The 22780-nt window shown below is 41.1% G+C and overlaps 1 protein-coding gene across 2 annotated transcripts in view; it reads left to right on the top strand.

Moving 5' to 3' along the window:
- Positions 1–21810, top strand: part of LOC108411480 (NADPH oxidase 4) — a 23584-nt gene extending 1774 nt beyond the window's left edge. Inside the window, exons 3-18 of one of the 2 annotated variants that reach the window (XM_037546438.1) lie at positions 6244–6350; positions 6586–6670; positions 7731–7828; positions 8643–8670; positions 9105–9177; positions 11574–11654; positions 11805–11991; positions 12179–12343; positions 13297–13359; positions 14057–14117; positions 17226–17304; positions 18494–18613; positions 19580–19688; positions 20305–20373; positions 20638–20738; positions 21079–21810. In XM_037546438.1, coding sequence (XP_037402335.1) covers positions 6309–6350; positions 6586–6670; positions 7731–7828; positions 8643–8670; positions 9105–9177; positions 11574–11654; positions 11805–11991; positions 12179–12343; positions 13297–13359; positions 14057–14117; positions 17226–17304; positions 18494–18613; positions 19580–19688; positions 20305–20373; positions 20638–20738; positions 21079–21199 — 1482 coding nt within the window. In that variant the 5' untranslated portion in view covers positions 6244–6308 and the 3' untranslated portion in view covers positions 21200–21810. Of the gene's footprint in view, positions 1–6239; positions 6351–6585; positions 6671–7730; positions 7829–8642; positions 8671–9104; positions 9178–11573; positions 11655–11804; positions 11992–12178; positions 12344–13296; positions 13360–14056; positions 14118–17225; positions 17305–18493; positions 18614–19579; positions 19689–20304; positions 20374–20637; positions 20739–21078 lie in introns of both variants that reach the window. The other variant, XM_017683060.2, reaches the window with a different exon arrangement.
- The last annotated feature ends 970 nt before the right edge of the window (positions 21811–22780 follow it).

Raw genomic sequence — 22780 nt, 5'->3', positions numbered from 1 at the left:
TTTCTCTCAGCTTCGTTACAGCTGATTCACTTACTCTTAATCGCTTATTGCCAAAAAAGTTGACGCATCTTATTTTTCAGTGATTGAGGCTACAGGCGGTTACATTTTCCAAAATCCCCCCATAATTCAGTGTGTGAGATGTAAACAGAGGGATTCAGAGTGGTTTGTTGTGAAATGGTTCAGATCTCTTTACAGTGGTGGTGATAGGAACCAGGGGTTGCCATGACAACAACACAAATATAGACATTTTATTTACTATAAGAAACACCAGTGAACCTACACGAGTCTTCAGAGTTTATACGGAATGTTGATGGAAAAATAGTGGAAAATCTGGAATAATCAGTTTTCTCTGGGGACTATTTTGCCTCACAGCACCCTGCATGTCTCCCGCCACCATGAATGGAGTTTAAGTTCTCAAACTATCAAAAAACAGCATCTCAGACATCAGGCAGTGAATTCAGAACCATTTACTGTAGGAACTTTCTGTGAGCTTTTACAGGTGGACGTCTGGTTCCTATCACCACCACTGTAAACAACTCTGACTCGGTAAGTTTATCTAGAACTAAGAAAAGATCCTTCGTAGTGTGCTGTAATGCTCACTTGCTCTATTTCCTTGTGAATTATTGGATTATTGGAAGTTTATACAAATGAGCTGAGCAATGACCAATCAGATTGTCGATGTGTGGTAAAATAAAGATAATCTATGAATTCACTATGTGGGACCTAAAGATACAAACCCCTCCCTAAAACAGACACATATAGACACTGTGCTCTGATTATTTTATAATTATTTAAGAACTTTTAGTTAAAACACTCTGGGGTCATCAAACACTTCCATTCACCTGAAAACATCCCAGAACTCGGTATTAATATGGACATTAGAAACTTCCTTCACTAACTCTCCTAGAGAAAGTGTAAATTGTGACTCCTAACAACCACCTGGAAGACCTGGAAGACCTGGAAGACCCCAAAACCACCCCATCAGATAAACAGCACTGAAAGCTTTCCTCTTTGAGAGAGAGGAGAAAATCAAGCTGCTGCAGATCTGAAAACATCCACAGGTGTTTCTGTCCATCCTTCCACTGTGAGAAGACCACTCAGCGCTGTGGATCTGAAAGGATGTGTATCTGATCAAGAAGAACCTCACTGAGAAAAGGAGACGGACACATCAAACAAAGAAGCTGAACAATGGACTGACCACCCCAGAGTCCAGACCTCAGCACTACTGAATGGGTTTGATTAGTTCAGAAAATCATCAACCAGCTTCTGAGACTGAACTTTGGAGGTGTGTCTGCAGATTCTTTGAGGAGCTGAAAGTCCACTGAGTTGCTGAGCTGCTGAGTTCCTGCAGCTTCAGGCGTGTGACAGCATGTCGGCTATTTCTAAAGGAACGCAGAGATCAGAGTGTGTGTGTGTGAGTGTGTGTGTGTGTGTGTGTGTGTGTGTGTGTGTGTGTGTGTGTGTGAGAGAGAGCGAGAGAGAGAGAGAGAGACACACACACACACACACTCAGATACACTGGTTTTATTCTGAATATTTTAGCTCTTATTTTCAGTCCCTGTCCAGCACACTATAGTACTCAGCCCTAAACCTGAACCTGATAACAAACTTAGTCTTATTCCCCGAACCTAATAACAAACTTAGTCTTATTCCCTGAACCTAATAACAAACTTAGTCTTATTCCCTGAACCTAATAACAAACTTAGTCTTATTCCTTGAACGTAATAATAAACTTAATCTTGGTCTTAACTCATCCAACTCTAGTATTAAACTCTGCTGTATGATAATTGACAGTAATTTATATCTCTCTTTAGCAAATCAGCTTTTCCTTTTTTTCAATGACTATCGCATGCCCCCTAAAATGACCCACCCAAAATTTTGAAAAAGTGGAGGCGACTCCCATCCATACCCCCCACCCCCCACCACTTAAATTTGCACCAGTGTGATATGATACACTTTGTTGTCAGGTTCCTCTGTAATTTGTCTTAAATCACTGAAATGTTTTATTTATTCATTTAATTTTATTTTCCTTTTCATTGCTTTTAAATGTTTTATTCTCTGTTTATTTATTCACTTTAGGTGATCTCATAAGCTAATGCTAGCACTAACACTAAAACTAAAGCTCAGCAGTAGATACTTAGACTCGTGAGCTTCTACAGGAGCTTCTCCTCCTCAGAGGATGAAGAGAAAACGTTCCTTTGTTGAGGTGCCAGACATCCAAAGACATGAAGGCTGCACTGAGCACACAAGAGCACCTTTAAAAGCTCTTAAAGAGAGACTTTCTAAAGGACTCTACAGGACAGAGAAATGGAGAAAAATTATTATGAAATGAATAAGAATTATATAGTCATCAGCAGGTCTTGGGAAAGTTGAGGAAGCCAAATATACACAAGCTTCAACATACACAGAATTCCAGACTCAACAACTGACAACAGCTTTATCAATAAATGATGTTTTTGTCTGAAGCATTTTTGTCACTAACAGTCTGATTAAAATGAGCTGCTTGGTGGCAAAAATCTATTTTATCAGTATTTTATACATTTTAATTTTATTGTTTGCAAATTGTGCAGAGAGTCAATGGAAGCAAAACCATAAAGAACAGGGAAGGATCTTAATAATTTTTGGTTCTAGCTAACATCAGCTAGAGCAGTTAGCCTACATTCTTAAAAAGATGAACCATGAACTTTCTAAGAACCATTTTCTATGAAAATATTCCCTATAGCACCAGAAGGGTTCTGGGATTGTTACGATGTCAAGCTTGTTTACAATAGAACAGGGGTCACCAACCTTTTTGAAACTGAGAGCTACTTTATGGTTACCGAGTTATACGAAGGGCTCCCAGTTTGATGTGCTCTTCTAAAAAAAATTTGCTCAGTTTGCCTTTAGTTATATATTATTAATAATGATTAATGATACTCATCTATGTGAAGACACTGATCAGATTAATTAATGATTTCTCACAATAATTATCAACAATGACAACAAGATATCAATATTCAGCACTTTATCTCTATTAATCTCAGCAATTTTTACATTTTCTGATGATCACTTACATCACTACATGTCATCACCCCCAGTTGGATGTCGGAGAGAGTGGAGATTAGATCGGTGCCATTTTTCTCATCTTTCAATACAATGTTAGCAATTATTAACATTGCTTCTTTGACAACTTCTCCATCTGAAGATGCCTTCTTCTTCTTGATCAGAAAATGTGTAGCTCTGAACGAGGCTTCGGTTGCTTTTTGTGATTGAAAATGAGACACACGCAGGTTTCTTTAACAGTTGTAAAGAAGAACTCTACCTCCCATTCGTTGTGAAAGTGATATGATTTTTTCTTTTTTCTGCCATGTTTCTGGGTTAAGAGACTGCATGCTGTGCCTGCTAGCCCGCTAGTTTACTCTCCGCGATCACTGGTTTTGTCATGCGCATGTCCTTGCGGGCGACCTGGCGCCTGCGGGCACCGTGTTGGTGACACCTGCAATAGAAGAACTCTTTTTGGTAATATATAGTACCATAAACATATTTTCCATCAATCTGAAAAATGCAGAGAACCTGTTAAGCATGCAAATGGTTCCACTGTCTTTACTAAAGAACCCTTGTAAACCCATATTTTTTTATGAGAGTGCAGCTACAGTTGCTTTAATGTCTCAGCCAGGTCCCCATCTAGGTCTCCTTGCCCTCCACTGTTCTGAGTGAATTAAGTAATTGGACGGTTAAATTAGCCTAAATAGATGGACAGTCATCTATTTACAGTCAGCAGACTGAACACAGCTGGTCAGTCCTGCTTCCAGCACAAACACTCAGCAAGCTGATTACGCCATGGACAAAGGACTTCCTGAAGAAACCATTGTTCAAATCTGATGAGGATACAAAGCCATATTTGTTCTGGGACAAGAACCTCAGAGTCTCCAATTGGAGAACAATAGTGAACATTCTCAGGAATTTCTCTGAGTCACACCATCGCACAAGGCAGACGGAACACCCAGAGAACTTAACGCCAGAGAAAATTGAAGTTCGCTGGATGTTCTGATGATTTTACTCAGATAAGTCTTTGGATGGCTGAACAGATGTGTATCTGATCTGGAAAGAAGCGTCTGGATGATTCGTTGATGTTAGGACAGCGTGCAATGGAGGGCAGATGAGTCAGAAGTGGAACCTTTATTCTACCTTTCGTTATGTCTGGTGTGAAGCAAACAGCATTCCAGAGTAAGAACATCACTGTAGCAGTCAAACACGGATCAAACAGCGTTTTCTTCTATTTTCAAGTTTCCGTTCTTCATCGCTATTTTAAATTAAGTTGAGATTTGAACGAATGTGTTCAAAAAAAGTTGGGACAGGGGCCACTGTGTTCTTTTAACAACACGCTGTAAATGATTGGGAACTGAGGAGTCCCTGTTGCAAATTTTTCATTTCGTAATGTGCCAAGTGTTGTCAGTGGTGACAGATCTGGACTGCAGGCAGGTCAGTTTAGCACCCGGACTCTTTTTATACGAAGCCATGCTGCTGTAATACATGCATAATGTGGTTTGCTATTGTCTTGCTGAAATAATCAAGGCCTTCCCTCAAAAAAGACGTCGTCTGGATGGCAGCATATGTTGCAGAACTTGTTCAGCATTAATGGTGCCTTCACAGATGTGTACATCATGAAGGCCATGTGCACTAATACCCGCTATACCATCATGAATTTTGGCTTTTGAACTGTGCACTGATAACAAGCTGAGTGGTCTTTAACCTGAAGGACACAGTGTCCATCCATCCATCCACTTCACCCTCAGGGTCACGGGGGGGTGCTGGAGCCTATCCCAGCGATCATCGGGCGGAAGGCAGGATACACCCTGGACAGGTCGCCAGTCCATCACAGGGCAGGCAGACAGACACTCACACCCAGGGGCAATTTAACATGTCCAATTGGCCTGACTGCATGTCTTTGGACTGTGGGAGGAAACCCACGCAGACACAGGGAGAACATGCAAACTCCACACAGAGAGGACCCCAGTCACCCAGCTGGGGAATCGACCCTAGGCCCTCTTGGGTTCAGCGCTACCAACCGCTACCCACCACACCACCATGCCGCCACGACACAGTGTGCATGATTTCCAAAAATAAATTCAAATGTTGATTCGTCGGACCACAGAACACTTTTCCACTTCCCCTCAGTCCATTGTAAATGAGCTAAGGCCCATGGAAGGCGGCAGCATTTCTGGATCCTGTTTGTATTTGGTTTCTTCTTTGTGTATAAATTTTAATTAGCATTTGTGGATGCAGTGATGAAGTGTATTCACAGATAGTGTTTTTCAGAAGTGTTTCTGAGCCCATGCAGTGATTTCCTCTACAGAAACATGTTTGATTTAATGCAGTGCTGCCTGAGGGCCCAAAGATCACAGCCAGCAAATGCTGGTTTTGGCCTTGTCCCTTACATACTGAGATTTCTCCAGATTATGATACTGTAGATGATGAAAAAGGAAAGGTTCTTTGCCATTTTATGCTGAGAAATGTTATTCTTGAATTGGTTTTTACAGAGTGTTGAACTACTCCTCATCTGACCTGTTGCCAATCTACCACCAACTTTACCGCCCTTTTGTTGCCCCCATCCCAACTTTTTTGGAATGTGTTGCTGGCATCAAAATAAAGATGGGCCTATATTTTTCACAAAACAAAATTTCAACATTTGATGTTGTCTTTGAAGAATTTTCAATGAAAATGATGTGCACATCATTGCATTTTGTTTTTATTTACATTTTTTGGAAATGGTGTTGTACTATAAAGTACCACAAGTACTTGAAAACTTCTTTCTATATTCATTTCTATTACACATATCAGGATGTTTCTCCTGAACAGTGGTGTTTGGAGATACGAGGTCCTGCTCTGACAGTGATGACGTACTAAATGTGATGGTGATGTTCTGCTTTGAGTGTTACAGTGTTTGAGCATTCTGCACAAGGTCTCCTCCAGGCCTGTAGGGGGCAAAAATAATTGCAATGTATTAATGTAAAATCATATAAGATTAAAACACAGATCAGATTAAAGCTAAAGGCCAAAGAGCCGTAGAATGAAGCGCTGAGTTAAACAGCTGTGTTTTCAGATGCTTCTTAAAAGTGAGCTCTGAGCTTGACTGTCTAATAAAAGCTGAACTGAGCTGCACAGTTTAGAAGCAGAATAACTGAAAGTCTCTCTCCACGTTTTCTCTATTTACTAAAGGCCAGCATCTGCAGATATAACCCCTCTGTGTGTTTGTCCAGCTAGGACTGTGCCTCAGCCGAGGGTCAGCGTCCGTTCTGAACCTGAACTGCAGCCTGGTGCTGCTTCCCATGTGCAGATCTTTACTGACCGCACTGAGGGGAACACATCAGGTAAGCGTGAATATAAAAATAACAGACATTTTAAAATAAAGCTGTGAATTTTAGAAGAATTGAGAAAAACAAGAGCAGTTAGAAAATATGAAAAAGCAATGATCATTTTCTAAAACATTTTAAAGGTTCTGAAAACTTTTTAGACTTTTTAAAACCTTTATCAAGAACACATTTAAGAATGAACTGTGGAGGGTGTTGGAGAAAAAGAAACATTAATGAGACGCTGTTGTTTCAGGTGAACAGTAGAAAAGCTCGGCGGTTGTTGGACAAGAGTAAAAGCTTCCACGTGGTCTGCGGGGTGGCCATCTGTGTCCTCTCAGGTCAGTAACTGATGTTTGGTAACTGGATCAATATCTATATTAACCATAACGAGCGAAAACTAACCACTGCTGATTACCTCGTCAACGGTAAATAAATATTGTTGATCACTGATCAAAAACCATGACTAAAACACACACACACACACACACACACACACACACACACACACACACACACACACACATATCCACATGCACATCCACATGCACTTTTAAGCTGTTTATCCTTCTGGGTCATGGGTTGAATTACCAGCGCAAAAGTGTACCTACAACAAACTACACATCAAACTACAGTGCATCTACAATAAACTACACACTACTTCATAGTAGGTACTGAATAATTTGTTTGAGTCAGTTCGACTGTAATTAAGTTATGAGGGATAATTCAGGCTGAACATACAGCTGCAGTTTTCCAGCTGACAGGTGTGTATTCATGTGTGGGTGTGTGTGGAGAGAGACCCCAGCGTTAAGTGATACAAGGTTGCCCCCCAGTCTCGTTGTTACTTCCTGTCTCAGGACACTGAGGTCTTGTTCTAATTACAGAGCGCTTAGTTCAGGGACATCCTGTTACCACGGCAACAACACAGCACACAGCCAATAAACAACACCATAAACACAATACAGCCCATGGGGGGAGAGAGAGAGAGAGAGAGAGAGAGAGAGAGAGAAAGGGAGACAGAGAGACACAGAGAGCGAGACAGAGAGAGAGAGAGACATTATCAGCTGTTAGATCAGACATCTCTGCTCAGTATGTCTACATTCTTACAGCATACAGTCACACTGGAGGAGGAAGGGGGGCTAGGAGGAGGGGGGCGAGGGGTAAGAAGGGGGTGAGGGGGAGGAGGGGGAGAGGAAACACCAAAGTAATGCTGCAGAAGTGAGCTCCTCACCGTTGGCATCTCAGAGCTCAGCACTGAATATTAATAACATAATTATTTATAATATTATTAAAAACAAAATCTGAACACTCGCCTCACTGTGTGTGTGTGTGTGTGTGTGTTTGTGTGTTTGTGTGTGTGTGTGTGTGTGTGTGTGTGTGTGTGTGTGTGTGTGTGTGCAGTGGTTCATGTCAGTGCTCACCTGGTCAACGCTGTCAGATTTTCTGTCAGGTATTCAGACGACTTCCCTGCCCTGAACTTAGCGCAACACCGGGGACAGGTACACACACACACACACACACACACACTAAACACGCACACACACTAAAACGCACACACACACACACACGCACACACACACACGAAAACACACACCCACACCCACTAAAAACCACACACACACACACACACACACACTAAAACACACTAAAACACGCACACTAAAACACGGACACACACACTAAACACACATACTACAACACACACACACAGGCACACTAAAACGCACACACACACACACACACACACAGACACACACACACACAAAAACACACACACAGTAACACGTGCTAACACACAAAACTCACACATAATAAAACACTTACACTAAAACAAACATACATTCACATCAACACACCTAAAACTTGCAGACACACACACACAAAATGCACACATACACATGCACACACTAACACACACTCACGCTACCACTAGCATAAACACACACCAACATACACACAAACAGGCACTAACATACACACTGACACAAAAACACATACACACATAAACACGCACCAACACACTCATACTAAAACACACACACACACACACATTAACACACACTCTAACACTAGCACATACACACTCACTAACATACATGTAACACACAAACACTCAAACACAAACTCACAGGCACCAACACACACCACACAAACACATACACACATACTAAAACCCACACACCACACAGACTCACACAGTACACTGTACACACACTCTCACACACTCTCACGCAGATTTCAGTTTTGACTTTCACTTCATTCTGTTTAATCCTGAACTCTTCAGACATTAAAGATTCGCTTTGTGTTTTTCAGGATCCCCGTGTTCTCATTCTGACCACAGGTGAGTCCAGCAGCTGTTTCCTGATCTGAGATCAAGTATCTGATTTTAATCCAATGTGAATCTGCAGTGTGCAGTGAAAGCTCCTCTGTGATTGGCTGGAGCTGGAGCTCCCTCAGTGACCAGGTCCGGTTCTCATCCTCCTCACGCTGACGGAATAACTGACCCTGCAGACGGACTGGGCCGAGCGACGAGCTGGTTCTATTACCTTCAGACTGAGACCCTTCAGTCGGAGATCTGGGGAATTACATTGATAATCAAATAATCAATTAATCAATCAATCAATCAATCAATCAATCAATCAAATTCCACACAGTGCATTAACAGCCATGCAGGAACACTCTGGACCACTGTGGCGCTGAGGGAGCTCCGGCTGATTGATCTGCTTTATGATTAATTATTTATTGTTACTGATGTTTGTGTCCCCACACTATCAGTTCCTGGGATCACTGGAGTTTTATTGGTCCTCATTTTGTTCCTGATGTTTACAGCTTCATCTTACAGTATAAGGTGAAGTTCTCCCCTCATTTACCTCTCTGCTTCACCTGCCTTCTCCTTCTCATCCTTTTCTTCTCCTCACATTTTATCACTTCACCTATGACCTTTTCAGTTCTTGCATCCTGTTTTCAAATTTCTCCAAAAACAAGTTTCTTTAGCCGTGTGCTGTGGACACCTGTCCAGGTTTTTATTTATTTTGATTGAATTTTGATTGAAATGAGAGTCAGCAAGTTATTACACACAAATATTCAGTGTGAAAGATTAAAACAGAATCTGAAAGAAAAAAAAACAAAAAAAAAATCAGATTTTTTGTTGCTGGGTGAGACATGATAACACAATATGAATACATCGAAACATCTCACACAAAACAACCATTATAACACAAATTAAAGCTCAGTGGGGACCCGGAGACCTGATTTGAAAGATACTAAATATATGAAAAGTTCAAAAGTTTGACTAAAGCCTCAGTTGTTGCTAATACCTCTATAAAATCTTTGAAGATTGCAATCACAATCACTGCTAATATTTGAAATGTTTGCTAGAAAAATTTTAAAACTAATACTGAACACAACTAGAAAAGCTTAAAAGATCATTGCTAACACCCCGTTTTTGCTAGTCTCTCTGGAATATCTTTAAAAGCTGTTGCTAACACCTTCGTTGTTGCTAACCCCTCTGTTGTTTCTCTAGAATAGGTTTATATGTTTTTAATGCCTCTGTTGTTTTTAATGTTCCTTAAACCTCTACTGTTTCTAATGTCTCTAGAAAAGGCTGAAAGGTTGTCTCTAACGCCTCTTGCAGCAGTCTAGGGTGATTTTTCAGGCCACCAGTAAACAGCCATCTGACCCAAAGCTGACCCCAGGCCCTCTCCCTCCATTCCACTATAATTACAGCATGATAGACTCTGAGGGTCTTTCCTGATGGGCTAGGAGGATCTTTCTCTTTGAGTGGGCTGGGCTGTGATTGAAGTGTTGTCTTTATCGGCCTGAGGCTCTTCACTGGTTCAAAGGCAGAGTGACTGGAATCTGAATGGACAGGACATTCAGCTCTCAGCCAGCCTCCGCCTTTTAGAGGGCTTTTAAAAATCAAATACTGTCAGAGCCTGGAGAGGAGAGGTGGCCCTGATTAACCCTCTGAGCCTTTCCTCACTCTGATATACGTTACTGTTTCCTGTAGTTTCCTGCACAACTAGAAAATAACAACACTTAAAAAACAGTTCTTCGAAGGTTTTTCAGTAAAGTCAGTGGTTCTATATAGAACCATAAACACTCAAGGATTTGCATGCTTGAATGCTTGTTTGCATGGTGATGCTTCTTCATATTGATGGAGAACATGTATGTGGCTCTATATATATATATATATATATATATATGGAACCTTTTTGAAATTAGTTCTATATAGCACAAAAAAGGGTTCTTCTGTTGTATACAATGTCAAGCTTGTAACAGTGGATTACTTTTTGCTGCCTGTATAGAATGACATACAACACATTCTCCATTAATCTGAAGAACCATTCAACCATTTAATTGTGCAAATGGTTCTTTGAGAGTTCATGGTTCTACATAGAACCATTGTCCTTACCAAAAAAAACCAAAAAAACCTTTAAACACTTTTTTTTTTAAAAGTGTAAGCACATTGTCCATTTAGTAGACAGGTTCTAATCTGTAGAGACTCTTCTGTAAGTTTTAATGTAAAAAGAAAACCCTCAAAAAATGTAAAGAAATTAATTAATTTAATAGACTTTTACTATTAAAGCAGACAAGCTTTCCAACATAAGCAGTAGTCAAACACTGGAAAATATTTCTAGAACACAAAGTAGAACAACTGAAATATGTTTTTGTTCACATGACTTCACTTTTTGATGAATCTGTCAAAAGAAAATGAAAAATAACAATTTTTGAATGAGGGATATGGACTGATTGTGTACTTTTGGTGGCCTTAGCTGTATCAGTGTGTTAAACTACACAGTGAATGAAGACTAGATTCACCTTCACTATAAAGGCTAATTTAAAGTTTCGCTTGACAAAAAACTGGTCAGCAGCTCTGTTGGTTTTTATAGTCCTGCGTCAGTGCGAAAATACCAGAATAGAACATTATCTGACGTTTTTATGAAAACCTGTATGATGATGCAGCTTCTTAAACAGTGAAACAACAAAGAGCAGAAAACAACTGATACAGTCAAACTGCACCTACAGCAGGATTTTAAGCCGCAACCAGAAACACTGGTGGTTTTTCACATGCATGTCTTTCACTCAGAAGTTCTTTTCCCACCACGCAGGATTGCCAGATGTGTGGTTTTCAGCCTATCTCCTCTGCTTTTGTCCTGATGAGCTGCTTGCTGAGTTATGAGTTCAGTTTAACATAGACTCCATAGTAAACAATGGGCTCTGTGTTGGTTTCTGTCTTTGCAGGGTTTGTAACTATGAGATTTTCTGGTACACTCACAACCTCTTCATCCTCTTCTACGTTATATTGATGGTGCACGTGGTTGGGTACGTTCACCAAATCACACACTCTCTCTCTCCTTCACACACATAAACATTGTATCTCCGAAATGGGAACTTTACATAAGAAGGAAAAACATTTTTAACTGACAGTGGTAGATATATTTCCTGCACACGTAATATCTCCCTGGATTACAGAGGGGCTGTAAAGTACCAGACAAATGTGGAAGCACACCCACCCGGCTGCATATGGGCCAATCGATCAAAAGCAAGCTCAGACATGTGGTCCAATCAGGAGCCACAGGGAGAAACAGAGGAGGAGTCAAAGGTAGCTTCACCAATTGTGTGCAGGGAAGACGCTCACTTTCAGCCACACTTTCCTCAGGTTTGTTTAATAATGTGTTTTATATGTTATGTGGCTACTTTATCAGAAACCCCCACTTTGTAACTCTAAAACCTGTAAAAATGTCCTCATTATGCTGTAGAGCCAGTTTAAATGTGTGTAAGTGGTGAGTGATGTTGTGGGACATTTGTAATAGTGTTTGTGTGTGTGTGTGTGTGTGTGTGTGTAGACATGGCTGTGGGTGTTGGCCCCGCTCTGCCTGTACTGTGTGGAGAGGCTGTATCGCTGTATCAGGGGCAGCGCTCCGGTCACTGTAGTTTCCGTCATCAGGCACCCTTGTGATGTCATTGAGGTGCGCATGCTGAAGAGTGGGTTTAAGGCTTGGCCTGGACAGGTAAGCTTCGCCAACTTACCAGCTAACAGTACAGTTTTATTGCTGTAGTGATCTCTGCTGAGTTGAGTTAACAGTTCAGCAAAGCAGTAAACTCTGCCTTCCAGGTGGTTGCTAATGTTTTTAGACATTCTATTGTATTTTAGTCCATCTGGATGGAGATAACAGTGAGTCATACAGTGTCAGAAACCACATTATCAGGTCTATTAGAGATACTGAACACCTCTGCATGCTATGAAGCTGAAGGAGGCTTCCTGTTCCCAGCTTCTTATTAGAATTTTTAGTTCCACTGTAAATGGGGCAGCGGCTATTTTCTGGAAAATCAGTAAAGAAAAGAAGCTGGATAATGGGAAACCAATTTCACCAACATGTTTAAGAAAAGTGTTAGCCCATTTAGATATGCAGTTAGCGTCAAGCTAATTGGCAGGGTATAGACTTCCATTAGGTACATTAGCCTGCTACACGCTTAAAAAGGGTGAATCTTCCAAGGCTCTTTATTAAAATGAATTGTTCTATTTAGAACTATGAGTTGTATGTTGGACCTTTTCATGCTTAAATGGTTGTTTGCATAGTGGCATTGTTCTTCAGATTGATGAAGGAAGCTTGAAGCCTGAAAAGGGTTCTTTATAGCACCAAAAAGGGTTCTGCTATTGCTATGGTGTCAAGCTTGAATGCTTTTGGGTGCTATAGAAAACCAAATACTGTATATTCTCTGTTAAGCTGAAGAACCATTTCACCACCATTTGCATGTAATAAGGAACCCTTGAAGAACCATTTTTTAGAGTTCAAACACCAAACAAGCTGACTGTATTTGTTGAAAGAGAGGAAACTGGGAGAATCAGATGTCTTGCTGAACTAATGAACTTTAATGATCTGATTTGTGTAAAATTCTAACTGTGTGTTCATGTGTTGTGTGTGTTTGTGTTGTGTGTGTGTGTGTGTGTGTGTGTTCTCAGTACATCTTGCTGAACTGCCCGAGTGTGTCATCCTTTGAGAACCATGCATTCACTCTAACTGCGGTGAGTCTGTGTGACTTTCAAATCACCGTAAAGAGAATTTGGACATTTGTGCTGTGTTTATAACTGTATTACATTCATTGTTTGGGAAAGAAAATGTTAAAATAAATGCTTTTTATTTTCAACTGATGGACACTAATTTTCTAGGGATGCAAGATATTGCTGATAAATGGAAACATGTTATTATTATTTTTAGCCTGGTATGGAAATTATGGTTAATTACTGAGAACTGAGAATGGAGTGTCCTTTTTTAAGCTTATCAGTGCTGGGAAACCCTCAGAGCGCCCTCTGCTGGCTGCGTGGAATTTACTTGTATCAGCTGCCATTTACTGTTGTGAATACTGACAGAGTAATAACACTGACCTCCACCCCAAACTAATCTATTTTAGTTAGATTTTAATCAAAATATTTCACTTTTTTATGTATAAAAAGAGTGTTGCACAAAAATACACACAGTTTAACTACATTTTCTAAGAGGCTGAGACACACACTATGATTGTGTTTGTAGATGTTGTAATCGTGCTGTAGATACACACACACACACACACACACACACACACACACACACACACACACAATCTCCTGTTGACAGACAGTGTTACCTCCCCACCCCCACCCCCCACCCCCCCCAGGGGTCTGTTTGTTCTCTCTCATTCTGTAACTGTACTCTGTATGACTCACTCTGTTTTTGGTTTTTCAGTGTCCAACACAGAACAAAGAAACATTTGGAATTCATATTCGAGTTGTTGGAGACTGGACTGGTGAGAACACACACACGTCCTCTGTAACAAACACACATATCTAAAGACATGAACACACATCTAAACACACACACACACACACACACACACAAGCACTTCATGTCCTCCATAACAAACACACATATGTAAATACATGAACACACATCTAAACACACACACACACAAGCACTTCATGTCCTCCGTAAAACACACATATGTAAATACATGAACACACATCTAAACACACACACACACACGCACTTCATGTCCTCCGTAAAAAAACAGACATATCTAAACACATGAACACACATCTAAATACACACACACACACACACACACACACACACACACACACACACACACACACATACCAGCACTTTATGTTCACTGTAACAAACATATACATCTGAACAAACAGACATGTAAACATACAAACACTTATGTAAACACACACACCAGCAAACTTAACAACTTACCTTCAATTTAACAAACACGTCTGATTAAATATGTTAGTTTAATCAAAAATAAAAACATGAAGATCAGCAATAACTACAGTACAGCACAGTACTTCCACATAAACGCACACACATCTAAAACACACACTTTCCAGTGTTTCCTGTTTTTAATTGAATTTCCAGTTTCATTCTGGTTTTCATATTTCACTGTCTTTTCAGTCTTCTGAGAGCTTGTCTAAGATCAGGTTGTTGGACATATGCTGAGTAACTGGAGCTAGACAGTAAACATGGTTTAGGGTCTCTGACTGCAGAATTAGTGCTGCCCGGCTAGACCGATCTACACACCTTAGCGGTAGAATCACTGAGGTTTCCACTTGATTTCTGTCATGACGAGCTTGTCACGTTTTTCTAGAACATCTTCATATTATGTGAAGTTGTTCCATGATGAAGTTTATGTGCAAGGTTTATGTGTTTTTGGGATGAGCGGAAGAATAAAAAAAAAAAGCACTTTTAAAAATTTGAGACAGTGATGGGAAATTATCATGGCACAAGGTGGACAATCCAGGCTCTTGAGAGCGCGATACACTCTCTGGAGTTTGGAGTGACTGCTACTCATGACCCCATTATGTTGGGGAAGTTGCAGCAAAAGGGGAAGGAGCTCAGTGCCTACTTGAAAGAGAGGGTGAACGGGGCCTCGGTGAGATCCCGTTTTACTACACTTGCAGACATGGATATTCTGAGTGCTTTCTTCTTCAATTTGGAATGTTCAGTAGCACAACACAAGCAGAGGGGTTGTCTTCGTCTTCCGGATGGACAAGTACCTGCTGAAATCACAGACATGTGTAAACATGCAGTGGATTTTTATTCTGTTCTACACTGCAGAAGTCTAGGACTCTGTATTGCATAGCTTCTTCAAGGACTCCCACAACTGGACTTTGAATCCAGAGCTGAGCTAGACTTTCATCTGACTCTGCAAGAACTCACTGCTGTGGTTGGACAGCTTAACACCGGACGGTCTCTAGGCATTGATGGCCTACCCTCTGACTTTTATAAACATTTCTGGGACCGTACTGGGGTTGATTTTCATGAAATCATCTGTGAATTTGTCAGCGAAGAAGTTTTACCTGGTTCATGTCACCATGCTATGGTATCTTTATTGCATAAAATAAGAACCACTGATTTATAAGACTATAAATTCTTAATTAATAGGCTTCACAATTACCTCTCTTTAATGGTGCACAGGGATCAGTCTTACTGCTTTCCTGATAATGGATAAGCTGTTCCTTGTGCAAGGTGTTTTGGATTGCTGTAAGTGTTGGGCTGGTTTCTCTTGATCACGAGAAGGCCTTTGATCCTGTTGATCATCAGTACCTTTTTAATGTGCTTTAGGCTTTTGGTATTTAGTGCTGCATGTATGGTCAAAGCAGGTGTGGGTTGAGCAGTCCACAAGGCTTGTCCTCAATCAGATCAACTGTATAGTTTAGCTGTGAAATTACTACATGGTTGACTTTGGAAGGGACAAGCTGGCTTTCCTGCTACACAAGGACTCAAGGGTCCAGGGCGTGTGCTTTCTGCTTGTACCAATGATGTAACAGTTTTTAACAAAAACAGTCAAGATGACCAGGTTCCTCAACTTATATGAGCAGGATTCTCCTGCCAAAGTTAACTGGGATAAGAGTGAGGCTCTGGGTAGACAAGGGAGAAGGTGGGGTTGGGTGGAGTACAGGTACAGAGATCACAGCCAGCAGACGACCTGAGTTTCCTGAATGACCCATTTGCCCAACGGTGAGAAAATCTTCATGAACTGACTGTTGGTCCTGCTGTGGGTTTGACTCAGGATGAGACGTGTCTCCTCTCTTTCACCTCTCCAGTACCAGGTGTCTTCTCCTTGTTTGAGAGGTAAGCACTGTACTTGATTTGTGTGAAAGTGCCTCAGGCGCGTGTTCTAGATGGAGTTATATCTAGCAGGTGGTTTGAGATCTTTGTTATATGGAGGGCTGACCTCTGGTGGAGGATTGTGCCTGGGGCAATAGACATCGGGTGCACCTCGATCCAGGTGTTGGGGAGTGTTGACGCTTTTTTCTGAGACTGAATCCCTTTGCTACCTGTTTGTTTGCTTGGCTCGGTGAACTGTTCTCCTCATTAATTGTGGTGTTAGTTGTTGGGGGAGGGTTTTCTCCTTCCAGCTGTTTATTTTTGGGCCTACTTAAACAGCAAGGTGGAAAGCAGTTTGTGTTGCTGATTTTTTTATCTGGTACAGCAAATCTAACCATCTGGAAGATGAGGAAGAATCATATGTTGGTCAGGGAGCGCTGAGTATGCTAGCTGTGTTCCTGAGAATGGAGCTGCACATTATGATTTGGTGGGCAAACTGGCAGAATTCATGAGTATTTGGGGACGTAATGAAGTCCTCTGTACAACTGATGAAGACAACAATTTATGGTTGACAGTCTGATTGTGTGCACTGTGTGTGTTTTTATGTTGCAGTTTTCCTTTTTCTTACTTTTTATCTTTTCTCTAGTATGCAGATCCTAAAATGTGACATTTTGGTTAGGGTTGTGGTCTTTTGATTGTCTCAATAAAAGTGTTTTCAAATTCTCTCTCTCTCTCTCTCTCTCTCTCTCTCTCTCTCTCTCTCTCTCTCTCTCTCATTCTCTCTCTCTCTCTCTCCTAGAGTGTTTTTCCCATCTGCTGTTTCCTGAGTTGGAACATTCAGAGATTCTTCCCATGATGCATCAGCGTAGATACCCCAAGTATGTCCCTCTGTGTGTGTGTGGTTGACATTATGGTTTGTGACAGTGTGGATTTACAGAGAGGTGAAAGGTCATGACGTGATGACCTCTACTACCCCCTGAGATCAGAATATGAGAACTGTGTGTGTGTGTGATTGCATGTATGTGTGTGAGTATGTGTGCGTGTATGTGTGTGTGTGTGTGTGTGTGTGTGTGTGTGTGTGTGTGTGAGCGCGTGTGTGTGTGAGTATGTGTGCGTGTATGTGTATGTGTGTGGGAGTGTGTGGGCATGTGTGTGTGTGTGTGTGTGTGGAGTGTGTGTGTGTGTCTGTGTGTATCAGTGTGTGTGTGCATGTGTGAGTGTGTGTGTGTGTGTGTGTGTATGCGTGTGTGTGTGTGTGTCAGTGTGTGTGTGGAGTGTGTGTGTGTGTGTTCTTCCTATTCTTTTGTTGTTTTTTTAAGTTTTTTTTTTCGTTAGAGCATCCTGAGAGGAGATTAAAATGATGTCACATCCTGTTAGAGGAGATTGTTAAGATGATGTCACTGTGGAGTCCTGTGGTGTCTGTTCCTCTGCTGGTTGGCTGTAGTGTGATTTGTTTGCTGAGTGCTGATACTGGAAGTAATATAACACATTAATAATGTAACATAATATAATAATACACACTATATGAGTGTATGTGTGTGTTGGGGGGCTGAATCAGCTGGTATCCCCACCCAGCAGCCATAGGGTAAAGCAGATTCTGAGCTACAGCGGTGAAATTCCTCAATAAAACACAGAGTGATGGGCTGCTTTGGGAATTCTCCGGCTTTGTCTTGGTGTTTGTTAATTGGGCAGTTACTGTGTATTGCTAGTTGTTAGGCTGTTGGCAAGTGGTTGCTATGGCATCTTGGGAGGTTGCTAAGTAGTTGATATGGTGTTCCAGGTGGTTGCTAGGGTGTTGCTAGGCAGTTGCTATGTTATCTTAGGCGGTTACTAAAGGACTGCTAATAAGAGATTTATAAAAAATGATTCCGTTTCATGATGGTGAGCATTCTGCCATTCATTACTATGGGAAAAAATATTTAACATTGGTTGGCTGATTGGCTGTTAACTGCTGTCTTCTGATTGGCTGTTATCTGCTGTGTGCTGCTTGGTTGTATAATTCTGTGTTCTGAGTGGCTGTTATATGCTGTGTGCTGATTAGTCCTGTCTCGTGTTGTCCCGCCCCAGACTGTATGTGGACGGTCCGTTCGGAACTCCGTCAGAGGAAGTGTTTAATTACGAAGTCAGTGTGTGTGTGGCCGGAGGAATTGGAGTTACACCTTTCGCCAGCATCCTGCACGCTCTGCTGTGAGTATTACAACACACCTGATTATTTACCTGTACATGCAAGGTGCTAAATACAGGGGGTATTTATTAAGCTCTCAAACTCCTCTCAAAATCAAAATTCTGGGGTGTCCCTGAGGAGATGAGTAAGATTTCAGTTACTGTGAGGAAGAGCACCTTACCAAACTAGAACAGAGCATTCCCAGAAGAACAGCTGATAAAACAAACATTTTACTGTCATTGAAGCATCCACGCCACTATGGTGAGTGAGTTAGCAGCCAGACAACACGGAACCCCCATTACCAGGGGGAATTTCATACACTGTATACAGGTATATATTTACCTGTTTCTTTATAGCGTTAGTTTACCTCTGTGGGTTTGCTTGTATTTTTTATCTTTTAGTTTGCCTCTGTGCATGTAACTGTGTTTCTTTACATGTGCTACTTTGCCTGTGCTAGTTTAATTCTGTGAATTTACCTGTGCTAGATTCCTTCTGTTTCTTTACCTGTGTGTGCTTGCCTTTGTTAGATTCCTTCTGTTTCTTTACCTGTGTTAGATTCCTTGTGTTTCTTTACCTGTGTTTGCCTGTGTTATATCACCTGTTTCTTTACCTGTGTGTTTACCTGTGTTAGATCACCTCTTTTTCTTTACCTGTGTGTGTTTGCCTTTGTTATATTCCTTCTGTTTCTTTGCCTGTGTATGTCTGTCTGTGTTAGATTGCCTGTTTCTTTGTCTGTGTGTTTACCTGTGTTAGATTTCTCCTGTTTCTTTACCCATATGTGTTTACCTGTGTTACACCACCAGTGTGTGTTTACCTCTGTTTCTTTACCTGTATGTTTTTGCCTGGGTTAGATCATCTGTTTCTTTACCTGTCTGTTTGTCTGTGTTAGATCAGCTGTTTCTTTACCTGTGTGTTTGCCTGTGTTAGATTACCTGTTTCATAACCTGTGCATTTTGCCTGTGACAGTTCTCTGTGTGTGTCTCCTGTAGCGATGGCTGCAGTCAGTATAAGCTGCGGAGGCTGTATTTTGTGTGGGTGTGCAGAGACCTACAGTGTTTTTACTGGTTTGCTGAACTGCTGTGTGGCCTCCATCACAAGGTAACACACACACAGATATACAACACTTAAAGTGTTAGTGATTAAATATGCTGCTATTTTACATTCTTCATACAAACTTAATTTCTTTTTGAAGTTTTAATAATCTGAGTGAAAAGCAGAATTTTTGAAACTGTATTATGAATATTTTAGTTTTACTCCTCACTGTGTACGTTGTGAGTGTAGAGCAGAGAGATGAGTGCACTTTCTCAATGTTGGACATACTACATTGCCCCTGGGTGTGAGTGTGTGAGTGACTGTCTGTCTGTGTCTGTCTGTCTGCCCTGTGATGGACTGACGATCTGTCCGGGGTGTATCCTGCCTTCCGCCCAATGACCGCTGGGATAGGCTCCAGCACTCCCCCATGACCCTGACGGAGAAGCGGCTTAGAAAATGTGTGTGTGTGTGTGTGTGTGTGTGTGTGTGTGTGTGTGTGTGTGTGTGTGTGTGTGAATGTGTCTGCGTTGGCCGACAGTGCCCTCTGCTGATTGGCTTAATAATGCAGCTGTACATATACAGCACACAGTGAATTATTTCTACTATATCTCTCCTTCTCTCTATCCCTCTCTGAGTTTCTCTCTCTCTCTCTCTCTCTCTCTCTCTCTCTCTCTCTTTGTAGCTGTGGGAGGAAAATCGTCCCGATTACCTGAATATTCGTCTCTTCCTAACCAACACACAGCAACTACAGGTAAACACACACACACAAGCAACCAAAACACAACACACACACACACACACACACGCACACACACACACACACACACACACACACACTGCTTGGGGTATAAAAAACTTTTTTCTTTAAATTCTGCCTGAACTGCCAGTGAAGTGAACACACAGCTGAATTTGATTAAATTGATCAGTATAATTAAATCGATCAGTTTGATTAAAGCCAAATTTGATGTCCTGAAAATCTGATTTTCCCATAAAGGAACTCTCTTTTTCTCTGCAGGGCCTGACAGAGGAAAAGTACCGCCCCCTCAGCTCTCGCCTCGTGATTGGTCGACCCAGGTGGAATCTCCTTTTTCAGGAGATAGGAAGATCCAATCAGCAGTGAGTGCTCGGAATGATCTACCAACTGAGGGAGTTCAGCTGTTGCCAGATTGGGCTCGATCCCCCAGATTAGCGTTTTATGCTATTTACTGTTGTTCAGATTGATGGAGAGTCATTGTAAATGTCTAACCTATTTGAAAATGGTTCTATAACAGCACCAAAAAGAATCTGCTGTCAAGCTTGAACCCTATCATATGATCCATATTCAAACATGCTTTGAACAGAACCATAGAGCCATTTAAGGACGCACATGGTTCTATATAGAATCACTGTCTTTATTAAAGAACCCTTAAAGAACCATCTTTTCCAAACGCTGATGGCGTTTGTGTTTGTTTTGCAGTAAGAAGGTGGGCGTGTTCTGCTGCGGTCCGAAAGGCATTTCCAGAGAGTTACACAAACTCTGCAACTCGTTCTCCACATCAGGAACCGTGTTTGAGTACAACAAAGAGTCGTTTAGCTGAGACGGACAAACTGACAGCAAATAAAACCAGCTTCACCTCCATCAGCAGGAAGAGAAAGGAGAGAAAGAAAGAAAGAAGAAAGAAAACAAACACAGAAAGAAAGACAACAAACTTTTACAGAATGTGACTGATCCAAAGAACAAAAACAGAAAGAATGGACAGAAGAATGAAAGAATGGACAGATGGATGGACAGTGAGTTTGTTTGTATTGACATAGTTGCAAGGTGATCTAGAGGATTACGGTGGATCACCAGACACTTATTTAAGGACGTGATTTATTTAAGAACTCAGTCATTTTTACTTTTTCTTTTGTCATCTCATCAGTACAATACGATACGAGATGCTCTGCTGTTTACACCATCATCTCTCAAACAGTTTACACCAAAGTGGACGCTCTGAACTTCAGGTGGAAATACAAATTAACACTGATGGACAGTTGGACAGATATGGACATAAGATAGTTTTGAATCTGAAATCTTAAATTGGACAGAACCGCTGAATACCGACTGGGAGATTCCTACTGCACTGATTTCACATTTATCTCATAGAAGCTGAAGATTTGAGCCTTATTTATCAGAACAATCCAATAAAAAGTTGGAGTTATGATTTGATAGCTGTGTGTCTGTGCATGAGAACAGGATATGACAGTGCTCAAGATAAAGTTACACAAGTCTCTGCCATATTTATGAGGTGTGAAAAACAGGTGGGCATGGAGTGTCTGAACCCCCTAAATTTCTCAAAATTTCAATCAAAAAATCTAAATCCTAGGGGTCCCTGAATATCAGAGGGGTTCCAGACACTGCATACATCCAAGACATACCAAACACCAGAAGATCCCAACTAGTAGCAAATTAAAGCTGAACTTCTTCATGAAAAATCTTTCAATTTCAGAAAACGTCCTACATTTAGTGCAGCCATGACTAAATTCATGTAATATTTCAACATGGGCTTGGCTGGCTCATGTCAGAGTTCTTCTTAAAATGAATATTGGAGGAGGTGAACCATCATGTTATATTTTAGAAATTTTATTATTATAAATGAAATTTTTGAATGTATTATTAAGTGTCCTGTAGGTCTCTACATACATTACAGGAGCAGGACATCAGTGAGTATATATAGAGTATCTCACAAAATTCAGTGCACCCCTCACATTTCTGCAAATATTTTATTATATCTTTTCATGGGACAACACTATAGAAATGAAACTTGGATATAACTTAAAGTAGTCAGTGCGCAGCTTGTATAGCAGTGCAGGTTTACTGTCCTCTGAAAAGAACTCAACACACAGCCATTATCTATTGTCCATTGTCACAGTCTAAATAGCTGGTAACACAAGTGAGTACACCTTACAGTGAACATGTCCAAATTATGCCAAATTGTGATAAATGAAGATAAACTTGTGTCCAGCATGTGTGGCGGTGCCCTGGTGAGGAGTACCAAGATAATTGTCTTGCCTACGGTCAAGCATCATGGTCTGGAGCTGCATGAGTGCTGCCAGCACTGGGGAGCTGTGGTTCATTGAGGGAATCATACATTCCAGCATGTATTGTGACATTCTGAAGCAGAGCACTCACTACAGTA

This window comes from Pygocentrus nattereri, chromosome 17 (genome assembly GCF_015220715.1).
Source record: "Pygocentrus nattereri isolate fPygNat1 chromosome 17, fPygNat1.pri, whole genome shotgun sequence".
Lineage (NCBI taxonomy): Eukaryota > Metazoa > Chordata > Actinopteri > Characiformes > Serrasalmidae > Pygocentrus > Pygocentrus nattereri.
This window is presented reverse-complemented; position numbering and strand designations above follow the sequence as displayed.